The sequence below is a fragment of the Musca autumnalis genome, unplaced genomic scaffold (assembly GCF_047663935.1).
Source record: "Musca autumnalis isolate F117 unplaced genomic scaffold, ASM4766393v1 scaffold_2, whole genome shotgun sequence".
Taxonomy (NCBI): domain Eukaryota; kingdom Metazoa; phylum Arthropoda; class Insecta; order Diptera; family Muscidae; genus Musca; species Musca autumnalis.
In genome coordinates, this window is record NW_027411755.1 from 108,573,237 (window position 1) to 108,589,365 (window position 16,129).

A 16,129-nucleotide genomic window follows, 5' to 3' on the forward strand; every position below is an offset into this window, starting at 1 on the left:
GGAATATTTACAAACTCACAATGACAAAAGTACAAAACTATGAAAATTGTTACTATTGAAATGTAGAGGGCATGAAAGTGTAATTATTGAAATATGGATTGCTTCAAATGCTCATAATTTCGGTAATTAACGAAACTTTTCGGTAAGTTAACAACCAAAAGAAAGTCGTCGTTAAGTGCTACCGATAGCAATAGTGATGTCAACATTTATTGATACTTTTAATTCATAATTTTGCGTTTTAAATTTACCTATTTTCGTCGTTAACTCAAAAAATGATTTAGATAATCGCACTACTAATATAGAAGAGCAAATACAAATGACGTAGCAATAAAACTTACCATAGTATTTGTGAACATGGGATTACCAAGTTGGACTATAGGAAAAGTTTGGATTTTGAATTACATACATAATTTCGCATATGCATTTATATAATGAATTGCGTATATATGCTAGTTACCAAGCTTAGCCTTCGTCTGCCACAAAAACAACATACTAATATGCCTGATGATCCTAATATGCCTGATGATCCTAATATGCCTGACCACCCGTAAAACGTATCACTATGGTTGGATGTGTGTAACTTCGGTAGATTCATAATTTTTCAATGTATCTCTTAGGTCATAATAGTTCAACTCGAAAGAGATTAATTAATTCAAAAGTTTGTGTTGCTACCCTTTTGTTAAACAGGTGCGATATGTGTATATGAAGTTGTTGAAAATACTTTTGATCGGTTAACCGGAAAAATCATTTAAGCAAGGTGCACCTGTACATCATAGTTTTAATTTAAAGGTACTTACCCAAATACGAGAAATAAGCATTAAGAGGTAGAGTCTCCAAGGCAAACCAGTAATTAGTTACATCCATTATTGGTGCTAAGGTTGACAGTAATGTAATGACGAATGTATATCTTAAGGCTGTCCTCCTACATAAACCAGGGTTTGTGACAGCCATCATTTGGTATCCAGCCCGAGAATAATCAGGTCGTAGGTTCCAGGAAAGGGCATTAAAATGTGGAAACTGCCAAGCATAAAGTAAACCACCCAATATCCATGCACCAGCATCAATACTGCCACAGCAACCAGCCCAGCCTATTAAAGGTGGTATAGCACCTACTGCGGATCCAACCCAGGTGTTTAATATAGATATTCTTTTCATTGGTGTGTATATGGATGTATACAGAATAAAGTTGCTTAGACCCAATGCTGCTGTAAGTCCATTAACTCCATAATAAAGTATACTTAAGCCGGCAGCTCCCGAAACTAAAGCAAATCCCATGGCATGTAGCGGTGATACTTTTCCAGTTACGATTACCCTATTTTTAGTTCGGGACATTTGTGAATCGAATGGTACTTCATGAAATTGATTCACGGAGTTTGCAGCAGCGGATACTAGGCCTGTTCCCACAGTACACATCAAAAAGGAAGCTGGGTCAAAGGGAGCTGGAGCCACTGCATATCCAGCCATTGTAGTAATGACAACCAATGCTGTTGGGATGACAGGTTGAAAATTAATTTAAAATGTATACTTAAATTATTATAGATTTCGTTGGTTCTAACAAGAATGTTTTATATATGAAAAGATATTTATTGACAAGAAAAACAGAGAGAAGACTGAATGCATATTACATGAAACATTAGTATATATAACATTAAAATTCATAGGCTGCTATGATTATTATTAACATGGCCAACTAAATAATAACTACTATGATTGCATTTCTACAACATAAATTAACCAATTAGCACCTAACAGAGTTATAAAAATCTTAGCTTATACAGATAATTAATTTCGGGTGACAGTAATTAAAAATCAGTTTAGCTTGGACGTTAAATTCGAGTGGACGCTTCACTTCTTACGTGAATATCCCTGAAGATGATTGTCGAAGACAACCGTCATATTGAATAAATAAAAAGGGAAACAAAATCAAAAATAAAAAGCTGATTTTGATTGACCTTCAGCCGAAACAACAAAACCAAATATTAAGATAATTAAAACTAATAAAAAGAGTCGATACGTTATTGCGGTTGTCTCAACCAGAGTTGTTCACATGACAAAATGACAATTAATTTCAAAACTATAATGGTATGCAGCAGGGTCTATATAGGAATCTATCGCGAAAACGTTGAAACCGACATTTTTCGATATTCGTTTTTTAACGGAAATAAATAAAGAACACCATCTTCTGCTATATGGTAAATTTCAAATTTCCTTTACAATTACATACATAGAAAAAAAATTAAAAACTTTTTTGGCGAGCACATCCGCCATTTTTGGTACAAGGGTTACGAAAAAAATCGTGGTTTCAAATCTGTTCGCGTTCACAAAATTGGATGCTGCACTCAAATCAGAGGCTGGCTTTGAGTGTGATTGTGTATGATCGAACACTCATAACAAAAAACTAAAACTAAATTGTTTATTCGAGTCGCTCACCCAAACAAGAAAAATGTTGTGACCTAACTTGAATTGAATGAAGTTGGATGTTCACGTTCGAGTGGTTCGTTTGATTGCTTTGTTTACGAACTCATATTTGATTGCTACTAACGGGACGATCAGCCACAGCGAATGTTATTATTTTGATTTTTCCTTGTGAAGTGAGTGATTTGATCGCACTCAAACTCAGAACATTTATTCTGATTGAAATCACAACAGACGAAAATATTATGTGTATGTGTTAAAAAATGAGTTACAGTGGATAATTGTATGAATTGTGGATATTTTCGATTTAAAAGATTTAAAATGTGTATGTAGGAAACAAAAAATTAATAAATTAGTAGAAAAAAAATCGTTTATTCCATTTGGATTTGAGACAACAGTGGTTCTTATTAAAGTACAACAAACAAACATTGATTTCAATAAAGTATATGATTTAAAAAGTTATGATTTAATGAATTAATTAATTCAAAATTAATTTCGTATGTTTCATATAAGTATTATACTATATACATACATACTACAGTAAATATATTATAAATATTTTAAAAAGGTTAGTAAATTCATTTGATAGGTTCTAATTTCTTATTAATTTTGCATTTCATGCAATGAGATTTCATAAACAAAAAAGAACTGCTATTTACAGAAATGTTAAAAAACCACTGAGTTGAGCGAACACGTGAACAATCATTGAGCCAGAGCAAACTCGATTGAAAACGAAATGCATATTTATGAACGTTTACCAACGAGTCGTGTGTCCGATCATCCCTTGTTACTGAACAAAACACACAACCACAAACGCTCATTTTGTGTGTGCGGATAAAACTCATCAAACCACATAGGTTTCAATCAGGAAATTTTTGCCCAAAACCCTATTTTTGAAGTTTCGAAATTTTAACTTTTGTTTTGCACAGAATAATAAAAAAGACCTCAAGTCATCTGAAAATAATTAGTTTTTGTAAATAACGTTAGTATTCGTTGATTGGCGCAGTACCAAAGTTGACACTTTTTTTATGTAAAAATAAAACAGACTTTGTGCTCTAAAATATACAATTTTTGTTGTATTGCGTCGCTGCATAAATATACAGAAGTGAGACCAAAGTTATTATGAATCGGGAAGCTGTTAATGAGTACTTTCATAATATTTACAAAAAGTTCGATGAAATTTGTAAAATTAGCGTAATAAAATCAATTTATATATATATATATATATCTATATATATAAATGAGCTTGGTGATAAGTGATTGACTGACTGACTGACTCATCATCAACGCCCAGCCAAAACGGCTAAAGCTAGGAGCTTGAAATTTTACCAGTGGGTAACTGTTGATGCAAATGTGCGAGATAAGGCCGGGTTTTAGAAAATTCGTCCTGGAACCACAAAAAAAAACAACAACAAAAATCCTTATTTTTCATTATTATTACGTACTTATGCACTTAGTTTGCCCTCTGCAAGACATGTGTCAAATTAACAATGCTATAACTTCATGATACCGTAAACGATCACACATAATTTCAAATTTTGTAGTTTACTTCTAGGCGCACTTATTTTACCGTAAACCACTAAATAATAGAAAGACAAGACATTTGTTATCTTCCATTGCAACAGATGTCGTGAATAACTAAATGTTTGCAAATCAATGAAAGTGCAATAAAATTGTGCATACTACCACTATTTATTTGCAATTAAGAATTTTATCGTATATGGAGATGTACAGTCATAACTATTCAATTTCAAAATCTGTAATTTGAAGAAATCGATAACTAATTAATGAAATCAATAATAGGCCCCAGGAATATAGGAATTTGGTATGGAAATCAAGGTTGGGAAGTGGTGCTTCTAAAAGGAAATGGTTTGGAAAATTACCAATCATGTGTACGAAAAGTATTAAATGGTACTAAATTTAGTACAATTTAGATTTGGGTGAACGTAGCTGAAGAGCTGGAAACCTGAAATTTGGAATTAAGGTTACTGTTGTAGTGTAGGATTGAGATATGAGGGTAGTTTTGGAAATTCGTGCTTATGTGTATGAAAAGTACTAAATGGTACTAAATTTGATACAATGGGGATTTGGGTGAACGGATAATAGCTGGAATCTCGATATTTGGAATTGAGATTACAGGTGGGGTGTAGGATTGAGGTAGTTTTGAAAATTCGTACTTATGGGTACGAAAAGTACTAAATGGTACTAAATTTAGTACAATTTGGATTTGAATGAACGGATAGAGCTGGAAACCTGAAATTTGGAATTAATATTACTGTTGAAGTGTAGGATTGAGATATGAGGGTAGTTTTGGAAATTAGTACTTATGTGTACGAAAAGTACTAAATAGTACTAAATTTGGTACAATAGGGATTTGGGTGAACGGATAGAGCTGGAATCCTGATATTTGGAATTGAGATTACTGTTGGAGTGTAGGATTGAAGAACTTTTGGAAATTCGTACTTATGTGTATGAAAAGTACTAAATGGTACTAAATTTGATACAATGGGGATTTGGGTGAACGGATAAAAGCTGGAATCTCGAAATTTGGAATTGAGATTACTGGTGGGGTGTAGGATTGAGGTAGTTTTGAAAATTCGTACTTATGGGTACGAAAAGTACTAAATGGTACTAAATTTAGTGCAATTTGGATTTGGGTGAACGTATGTATGTAGCTGGAAACCTGAAATTTGGAATTAAGATTACTGTGAAGTGTAGGACTGAGATATGAGGGTGGTTTTGCAAATTCGTACTTATGTGTTCGAAAAGTACTTAATTTGGTACAATAGGGATTCGAGTGAACGGACAGAGCTGGAATCCTGAAATTTGAAATTGAGATTATTGTTGGAGCATAGGATTGGGGAAATTTTGGAAATTCGTATTTATGTGTACGAATAGTACTAAATGGTACTAAATTTAGTACAATTTAGATTTGGGTGAAAGGAAAGAGCTGGAAACCTGAAATTTGGAATTAATATTACTGTTGAAGTGTAGGATTGAGATATGAGGGTGGTTTTGGAAATTAGTACTTATGTGTACGGAAAGTACTAAATGGAACTAAATTTTGTATAATGGGTATTTGGGTGAACGGATAGCTCTGGAATCTCGAAATTTGGAACTGAGATTACGGGTGGAGTTTAGTATTGTGGAAGTTTTGGAAATTCGTACATAGGGTACGAAAAATACTAAATAGCACTAAATTTGGTACAGTTTCGATTTGTGTGAGCGGATAGAGTTTGATTCCTCAAATTTGGACTAAGGATCACTGATGAAGAGTAAGAAATATGCACCAAAGGGTTTTTGGAAACTTGAGTGTACGAAAAGTACTAAATGGTACTAAATTTAGTACAATTTGGATTTGGGTGAACGGATAGAGCTGGATTCCTGAAATTTGGAATTGATATTACTGTTGGAGTGTAGGACTGGGGAAGTTTTGGAAATTCTTACTTATGTTAATGAGAAGTACTAAATTTGGGACAATGGGGATTTGGGTGAACGGATATAGTTGGAATCTCGAAATTTGGAATTGAGATTACTGGTGGGGTGTAGAATTGAGGTAGTTTTGAAAATTCGTACTTATTGGTACGAAAAGTACTAAATGGTACTAAATTTAGTGCAATTTGGATTTGGGTGAACGTATGTATGTAGCTGGAAACCTGAAATTTGGAATTAAGATTACTGTGAAGTGTAGGACTGAGATATGAGGGTGGTTTTGGAAAGTCGTACTTATGTGTTCGAAAAGTACTAAATTTGGTACAATAGGGATTCGAGTGGACGGACAGAGCTGGAATCCTGAAATTTGAAATTGAGATTATTGTTGGAGCATAGGATTGGGGAAATTTTGGAAATTCGTATTTATGTGTACGAATAGTACTAAATGGTACTCAATTTATTACAATTTGGATTTGGGTGAACGGATAGAACTGGAATCCTGAATTTTAAGTATTTTAATTTTATTTATTTTAATTTAAAGTATGAATTTTAGTAAACGGAAAGAGTTAGAATTTGAAACCCGTTCGCGGTAGGCTATAGAGTAGAATTTGGATTTGGGTGACGGATAGTGTTTGAGTCCTGAAATTTGAAATTAGGATAACTATTGGAGTGTAGGACTGAGGTAGTAAGGGTACGAAAATTACTAAGTGGTACTACCTGTGATACAATTTGGAATCCTGGAATTCGGTCAGACTGCTGTTGGAGTATAAAGGCCCCCACTCATTTATCAGTCTGTGCCGTCAGTCCGATGAACCCTTTCTGTATGTGTGACTGACAAGTGTGTAGCACGAACCATCAGTCAAGTCTAGAAAACTTGAATTTCTCCTCCAAAAATGAATGAATTCTACGTTTTTGTGTTCCAACACCAACATTATTTTCTGTTTTTCAAAATTATTTATTGACAATTTGAAAACAAACACAATTCACCCAGACTGATGGGGGTTCATTTTGAAATCAAAACTATTTTGATTTTCATCAGTCTTGGAAAACTCACACATACATTCTCAAAATTTCAAAAATTTACACATACTACCATAAATGCTGGCAGTCAGACTGACTAATGAGTGGGGGCCTTAAGATTGAGATGGAAGTAGTTTTTGAAATTCGTACTTATGGGTACGAAATGTACCAAATGGTACAACTTGGATTTGAGTGCACGGATAGCGCTGGAATCCTGTTATTTGGAATTATGGTTACTGTTTAAGTGAAGGATTAAGGTTGTTTTGGAAAATCGAATTGTACAGAATTTGGTACAATTTGTTTTTGTGTAAAGGGGTTTTTGGAAATTCGTCGTAGAAAGGTACGAAAAGTGCTAAAGTGTACTAAATATGGAATCCATTGTATTAGGCAAACGCGAAGAGCTAGAATTCTGAAATTTTGAACGAGTGGTCATTGGTGGAGAGTTAGGAAGATGTACCAAAGGGTATTTAGAAACTCGACCTATAAGTGTACGAAAAGTACTAAAAGTTTCTAAATTTGGTACCAATTGCATATTTTTAATGGATAAAGCTAGAATCTTCAAATTTGGTATGGGAATCAAGGTTGGGAAATGGCGTTGAAATAAGGATATGGTTTTGGAAGTTCGTTTTTGATTACGAGCAGTAATAAATTTGGATTTGGGTGAACGGATAGAGATGGAATCCTAAAGTTTTGAATTAAGATTACTGTAGGGGTGTAGGATTGAGATAGTTTTGGAAATTCGTACCTTTGGGTACGAAAAGTACTAAATGGTACTAAATTTGGTACAATTTGGATTTGGATGAACGGAACTAAGATTACTGCCGGACAGTAGAATTGAGGTAGTTTGGAAATTCGTACTTATGGGTACGAAAACCACTAAATTTGGTACAATTTGAATTTTAGTAAACGGATAGTGTTGGAATTAAGATTACTGTAGGAGTGTAGTATTGAGGAAATTTTGAAAAGTCGTACGTATGGGTACGAGAAGTACTAAATATGGTACAATATAGATTTGGGTGAACGTGTAGACCTGGAATCCTGAAAATTTTGTTTGGGAATGAAATGGTACTAAATTTGATACAATTTGGATTCGGGTGAATTAATAGAGCTGGAATCCTGAAATTTGGAATTACGATTACAGTCGAAGAGTAGGATTCAGGTTGTTTTGAAAAAGCAAACTTATGGTACTAAATTTAATACAATTTGTATGTAGGTGAACGGATAGCGGTGGAATCCTGCAATTTGAAAGTATGATTATTGTAGCCCTGTTGCGTTGAGGAAGTTTTGAAAATTGGTACGAATATTCTAAATTGTTCTAAATTTTGTACAATTTTAATTTGGTTTAACGGATAGAGTTTGAATCCTGAAATTTGGAAGTAAGATTACTACTAAAGTGAAGGATTGAGGTAGTTTTGGAAAATCTTACTTATGGATACGAAGAGTTTGACTTGATACTAAGTTTGGTACAATTTGGAATTGGACGAACGGATACAGCTGGAATCTTGAGATTTGGAAATACTGTAATTATTATGGAATTTACTGTAATTATTTTGTATTAATGTCTGTGTATGGATGAGATATATCGTCGAAATACGTACCATAAGTATACGAAAATTATTTAATGGTACTCAATTTGTTTTTGGGTGTAGGGACAGTGCTGGAATTTTTATTTTTTGGAGTTAGGGTGTGTATTGGTGTGCAACGTTGATCTCGCTGTTAATGTGTAAGGGTGAGATACGGCTGATCTTTTTGAAAATCGAACTTAAAGGGTACGTACAGTACTAAGATAAAAATAAATATTGATTAAAATTGGTATTAGTGCGACCAAATTTTCAGTGTTTGTCATTTCCATAATATATATTGTTTATTTCTTTTTATATGCTTTCCGCATACGAAGTAGCGGGCATTTTGCTAGTATATATATATATTAAAAATTATTTTTTACAAATGTTTTTAAAATATATTTAAACTTTTAAAAAAATGTCCAAGTTTGTCCACCTCCAAATTGATTTTGGAAGATAGCTGGGGGTCTGAACTAGTAAATTGAGAAATAAATTCTTGCTCAAATTTGCCACAGTTAAAATAAAGTGGATTTTTCTATTTCAAGGTGGGAGAATTTTTTGTAAATACCTGTTGTGACTGTACGTAGTATCCAATTGAAATAGAACGATAATACCAACATCTATCAACCGATTTTTCTTAAAATTCATATTTAAGGGTTTCAGAGTGTAGAAAACAAGTATGTGTAAGTTTTTTGAAAATAGGTCCATTTTTTGTCATAGCCCCCAAATAAAAGTACCGTCCGATTTTAGATATTTTTTGAATTTTAGCGACACTTTATGACCGATTCGGCTGAAATTTGGTATTTCGACCTCTTGGAAGACATGAATCCTTCGTACCAAAAATTGTTAACATAGGTCAATGTTTTGGTTTAGACCCCACACAACGGGACCACCCTGTTCAACAAATTTTGGCAGTTTTTGGTCACCTTGGTCGATAAAACGTAAGAATTGCTGTTTGTACACATTTATTAAAAATAATAATTAATTTCTAGCTGATGGCCATAGTAGCCAATGCTATCTCTTATTAACATTGTATTTACTACATGTTAATATAATAAATAAAATAAAATAAATAAATAAATAATTAATTTCAATACAAAATGGACGTTGAAATAGTTTTGGCCAGAAAATTTGGATTTGGAACCATTGTGCAAACCTGATTGTTTTGTTTCAGCCTATTTAAAAACAATCATTCTATGCAGCTCAAACGAAACATGAGTGTGATGAAATTTTTTGTGATCGAAGTCATTCTCTGACTCAAATGTTATATGCGGTTTTACTCTCTTGTAAAGAAAAAATATTTAAAAATTCCTATTGTGTTGTAATAAGAACATGTATATATGAATCGTTAGCAGCATTTGATATCTATCCGTAGATGCTAAAATAGTTGCCAAATTTATTTTTATTTTCGCGGAAAATCAAAAAGTATTGAAGATATCTTGGAATAAATTTTATTTATTCTAAATCAGAGTCCAAAAAATCTAAAAAAATAATTTAAAAATACATACAGAATCTAGACAAGGCGTAGAAAAATGTGAGACCAAAATTATAAAGATCGCGTTTATAACTTGCATATTACAGCAACAACAAAGAACGGAAACTTATTGTTGGAAATTATTTCAAAAATATATTTTTGGTTAAATACGAAAAATTTGAAAAATAAATGTTGGGAGTTATTCTATTATTTCGCTAAATTTCGATCCAAATCCTGAAGTATTTTGCTTAAACTTCTACGAGAAAAGTAATTAGTCATCGTGAAAGTATATTTGCTTTCTGTGATAAGCAATAGAAATAAGTAGTAGAGCGTAATAATGAAATTACAACCAAAGAAAAAACACAAAAATTAAAAAGCGTGTAATTCGCGAATCCGATTAAATCAGTTGAGGTGCATGTGCTTTTCGGACACAGGGAGTCCATGTCTATCAATATGCATGGATTTTCCCATGTTTTATTCAACGGCCAAAGTGTGCCATCAGTTGCATCTTACTATTAAAAAAACCTTCAAGTGGGCAAAAATTACGCGATGTGCATATGATTATAAGGTGCATCCGATTTCAATGGCCGCCTATTAAAAATACGTCAATATAAATGATTTTAGACAGATTCGTCAAGAACTGCGGATGTGCCACCACATCCTATTTTGGGATAAATAGGGATATTACTCCCGAATCTTTGTAATTTGTGGCACCTCCTTTTGGCATATATTATAATCGCGTAAAAGGATTACATTTATGTAAAAACTAGCAGACACCGGGCCGCGTTGCTGGCCCGTCGTAATGAGTTTTAATGACAACTTTTTATGGACAATTCAAAAATACGTATTTTCTACCTCACTTCTTTGGCCCATTGTCAAAGGACGAGGATTTTAAATTTTCAACAGATTTCGTCTGTAGCCTCTTTTTTCTCTTACGAACTGTGTCATATTTTTTCACCTATTAATGCTGTTTAGTATTCACTTTAGTTTTTTATTTTTCCATCGAAAAAAAATTCAATTTTTTAAGCTACATGATTTTTGGTACATGTATTGAGAAAAAAAATTCCCATTCTCAAATCTATTCGAGATACTAATTTCGGATATTGGGCGCAATAGTTATGATGGTTTCTATTCTGATAATAAGAAAAAAATCTTAAAAAACGCTACTCATTATATTGAGAAGTACTGTTAATTAATGTCTTCCAACGTACTACATTATTACCGAGGTCCCATAATTTTAGTAAAAAATTTTTAATTTTTCGCGGAAAATAAGAAAGAATTACAAAAAATTAGTCATTTACAACTTGTTTTAATAAAATACAAGCCGTTTATGCATCCTACAAATATTTGAAAAAATATTTGTGAGTTAGTTGAAGAAAATTTAGGAAAAATAGGTTGGAGTTACTGATAAATTTTAGATAAAATTCATGTGAAAACGCATATTTATTATAGTAATCACTTCCCGAATACACGCTAGCATCTTAAAGAAGATATGAAAGGCTTTCAAATAAATGTTGGATTCCTTTAAATGAGGAATCATTTTGAAGGAAAACTGTATCGGGTAATATACTTTTTGAAATGCGTGTAAATCGCGAAATCCTCAAAATCACTTGATGCACCAGCGATTTCCCGAAAAAATGTTTTTTTTTTGTTTGTATACATTTACCAAGTTTTACTTTGGCGGATGCGGTGTATCATCGTCTACAGTTCAGTGTGCAAAAACTGTATAACGCTTATAATTTGCATAAAGTGCATACACTTTTTATGCGCATCCGATTTCACTACCAACCATGGAAAAATACATGGATCTAAACCTATTTCAATAAAATCCATCAAGAACCGTCGAAGTAGCATCACACAGTATTTTTGGGATAAATCGGATACGGCTCCCATGCCACAAAATTTTTTAAACCGCTGTTTTCGCAAAAATGCGAGTGATGTGTCAGTTTTTCATTGAAAACGATCCACAGAAAACGCGAATTAGTCCACCATATTTTTAAAAACATTTTTGAACATTTTTGAGTTTTTGCAGTAGTCATTTCCGCCGTTCTATTGGGTGGATTTTCACGATCTATGATTTATATGATCCGGACCGCCGAACAACTTAAATATCGCGGGGTGTCAGCAAAAGGATATTATAAATACTGTACTCGAAAAATCAGAAAAAATATCACACTGAATTTTGGCCTTTGGTAGTGGCTTACTGTGATGCTGTGTGGGCTACATAGTCATTATACATATCAAATTATGCGTAATCGCGAGTACTTTAATCATTTTTTGAAATACCCGAGTGCGCGTCCAAGTTAAATAAAAAATACAAAAAGCACATAAAATCCGGCATCCATAAAAGGTGGATGCAGTGGAAATTTTGAAAAGTGATACATTAGTGTAATCTTCATTTTGTATTCTTCCACTTTTACTTTGGACAGATGTCCGTCATTTGAATGGTTTAACCAGCAATCGAATAGCAACGTAAAAAACCTCGCTAGCTTCAACGTGTTAAGCCTATGTTTATTCATTTACGCGGTCTTAACTTCCAGGGAAATAATTTTTTTTTTGCTAAATTTGTGAAATTTGTTCAAAAACACTAAATTTGATCCAGTAATTTAATACAAGTTAATTGTGTATATAATAAATTATACAAAATTTTAGATTTATTGTTTATTCCTTCCGATATGAAATACAAATTATATGAATGCTTGCATCCCTTTTCTCCAACAACAATTCATCATTCAGCAATATCTCTAGTTCTTGATTCGTATATTTATATGAAGGACTAGCAAAGTGCCCGCTACTTCGTATGCGTTAAATATACAAAACAAATAAACAATATATAATATAGAATGGTGGAAACATTTTGTGTACTAATACGTACCACTTTTGTTCGATTTTCGTCACGCCTACACATCAAGAGCAATCCACATTTTTTGAAATAGTTTAATTGAGGTTCTCAGCGCAAATACGGCCTAACCCAACAACCGCCATCCTCATTTCCAGCACTATCTGTTCCCCTAGAACCAATTATAGTACTATTTAGTAGTTTACATGTAAATAGATAAATACGAACCTCCTCCTATTATTTCAAAATTCCCTTTACACAATAACAAATTGTACCAAATCCTTATTTACAACTTTTCGTATATTTATGACACATATTTCTTAAATCGGACGTTATAAGCAAATGGTAACAGTAATCTTAATTCCAAATCTCATGAATCCAGATCTATCCGTTCATCCAATACAAAATTGTACCATACATGGAACCATTTCGTACTCCTAAGTGTACCTAATTCCACATATTAGGATTCGAGCGCTATAATTTCACCCAAATGCTAATTGTACAAAATGTAGTACTTTTTGTAAGCATAAGTACGCATTTCCAAAACTAAGTACTCATTTCCAAAACTAAGTACGCATTTCCAAAACTAACCCCAACAGTAATATTAACTCCAAAATTCAAGATTCTAGCTCTAATCGTTCGCTCAAATCCAAGTTGTACCAAATATAGTACCGTTTAGTACTTTTCGTACATATAAGTACGAATTACCAAAACTTTCTCAATCCTACACCCCAACAGTAATCTTAATTCCAAACTTCAGGATTCCAGCTCTAGCCGTTCGCTCAAATCCAAATTGAACCAAATTTAGTACTTTTCGTACTCATAAGTACGAATTTCCAAAACTACTTCCATATCTCAATCCTACACTCCAACAGTAATATTAATTCCAAATTTCTTGATTCTAGCTCTACCCGTTCGCTCAAATCCAAGTTGTACCAAATTTAGTACCGTTTAATAGTTTTCGTACATATAAGTACGAATTTCCAAAACTTCTTCAATCCTACACCCCAACAGTAATCTTAATTCCAAACTTCAAGATTCCAGCTCTAGACTTTCGCTCAAATCCAAATTGTACCAAATTTAGTACTTTTCGTACTCATAAGTACGAATTTCAAAAACTACTTCCATATCTCAATCCTACACTCCAACAGTAATCTTAATTCCAAATTTCTTGATTCCAACTCTATCCGTTCGCTCAAATCTAAATTGTACCAAATTTAGTACTATTTAGTACTTTTCCTACCCATAACTAAAAATTTCCAAAATTTTATCAATCCTACAATTCAACAGGTATTTTAATTCCAAACTTGAGGATGGCAGCTACATCAGATCACCGAAATCCAAATGTACCAAATTTAGTACCATTTAGTACTTTTCGTACCCATAAGTACAAATTTTCAAAACTACCACAGTGCTATGTTCAAACAATAAGCTTAATTCCGAATTTCAGGATTCCAGATATATCCGATAACTCAAATCCAAATTTGGTACCATTTAGTACTATTCGTATCCATAGTACGAATTTCTAAAACTACCTCTATCAACACTCCAACATCAATTTTAATTCCGAATTTCACGATTCCAAATGTATCCTATCACTGAAATCCAAATTGTACCAAATTTAGTACTATTTAGTACTTTTCCTACCCATAACTACAAATTTCCAAAACTTTATCAATCCTACACTCCAATAGTACTCCTTATTCCAAATCTCGGTATTTCAGCTATATACGTTCACCCAAATCCAAATTGTACCAAATTTGGTACTATTTAGTACTATTCGTACCCAAGAGTACGAATATCCACAACTACCTCAATCCTACACGCCAACAGTAATCTTAATTCCAAATTTCAGAATTACAGCTGCATCAGATTACCGTAATCCAAATTGTACCAAATTTAGTACCATTTAGTACTTTTTGTTCCCATAGGTCCGAATTTCCAAACCTACTTCTATCCAGCACTCCAAAAGTAATCTTAATTTCGAATTTCAGAATTCCAAATGTATCTGATCACCCAAATCCAAATTGTACCAAATTTGGTACCATTTAGTACTTTTCGTTGCCATAAGTACGAATTTCCAAAAGTATCCCAATCCCACACTCCAATAGTAATCTTAATTCCAAATTTCACTATTCCAGCTCTATCCGATCACTTAAATTCATATTGTACCAAATTTAGTACCATTTAGTACTTTTCGTACCCAAAAGTACGAATTTCCAAAATACCTCTATCCTACACCCCGACTGTAATCCTAATTCCAAATTTCAGGATTCCAGCTCCATCCGTTCCCCCAAATCCAAATTGTACCTTATTTGGTACTATTTAGTACCTTTCGTACCCATATGTACGAATTTCGAAAACTACCTCCATATCTCAAACCTACGCTCCAACAGTAATAGTAATTCCAAATTTCAGAATTCCAACTTAATCGGTTCGCCCAAATTAAAATTGTACCAAATTTAGTACCATTTAGTACTATTCGTACACATGAGTACACATTTTCAAAACCACCTTCTTATATCAACTCATCTTCTAAACCTTGATTTTCATTCCAAATTTCAAGATTTTAGATCTATCCGTTCACGTAATACCAAATAGTACTAAATTTAGTAACTTTTAGTACTTTTCGTACACTTATAGCTCGAATTTCCAAAAACCATTTGGTACACCTTTCTAACTCTCCATCAGTGAACCTCATTCCAAATTTCAGAATTCTAGCTCTACGCGTTTGCCTAATACAAAGGGTACCATATTTAGTACCTTTTAGTACTTTTAGTACAGTTCTAGTTCGAATTTCCAAAAATCCAGCCTTATCCGACACCTTCGGACCAAGAGTGACCCTCACCCAAAATTTCAAGATTCTAGCTTTAGCCGTTTAGTCTGGGCGTTGATTATCAGTCAGTCATTCAGTGAGTCATCATTACTGAACTCTTTTATAAGTATAGATGACGATCGAAGCTTAAAAACTCGTAGAAAATAGTCACCTTCAATCTTTGATTTGATATAATAATTTATATCATCAGCCGTTGTTTCCGATGGAAACCTAGACAATAAGACCGCTTTCATGACTGGAGTCATTGATAATGGTCTTTGGTCAGACTGCAAGGGTTTGCCATTTGTTGCAGAACCAGCTCCTGAAGCAGCAACAGTTGTAGGAACCTGTGGCTCCTGAATACTCTGAGAAGGCTGTAAAGCAATACCAGCATATGACTGATCACACACAGCCTCAATTTTGTCAGGTGTTGAAACCGATTGTGATCTAGTATTCACAGCAGGTAAGAGCGCTTTTCGAATAGGCACAGATTTATTAGGTGCCTTTTTCGCTGCTCTCTTACGTTTCTGCCCAGATGCGAACGGCGACGATACAAAATCATCCAAATCACG

General features: G+C 33.4%; 1 protein-coding gene across 1 annotated transcript in view; it reads right to left on the reverse strand.

Moving 5' to 3' along the window:
- Positions 1-16,129, reverse strand: part of Cox10 (Cytochrome c oxidase assembly factor 10) — a 41,933-nt gene that overhangs the window by 8,864 nt on the left and 16,940 nt on the right. The window contains exon 3 of the mRNA XM_073968772.1: positions 798-1,484. Within this exon, the coding sequence (XP_073824873.1) occupies positions 798-1,484 (687 nt within the window). The remainder of the gene's footprint in view (positions 1-797; positions 1,485-16,129) is intronic.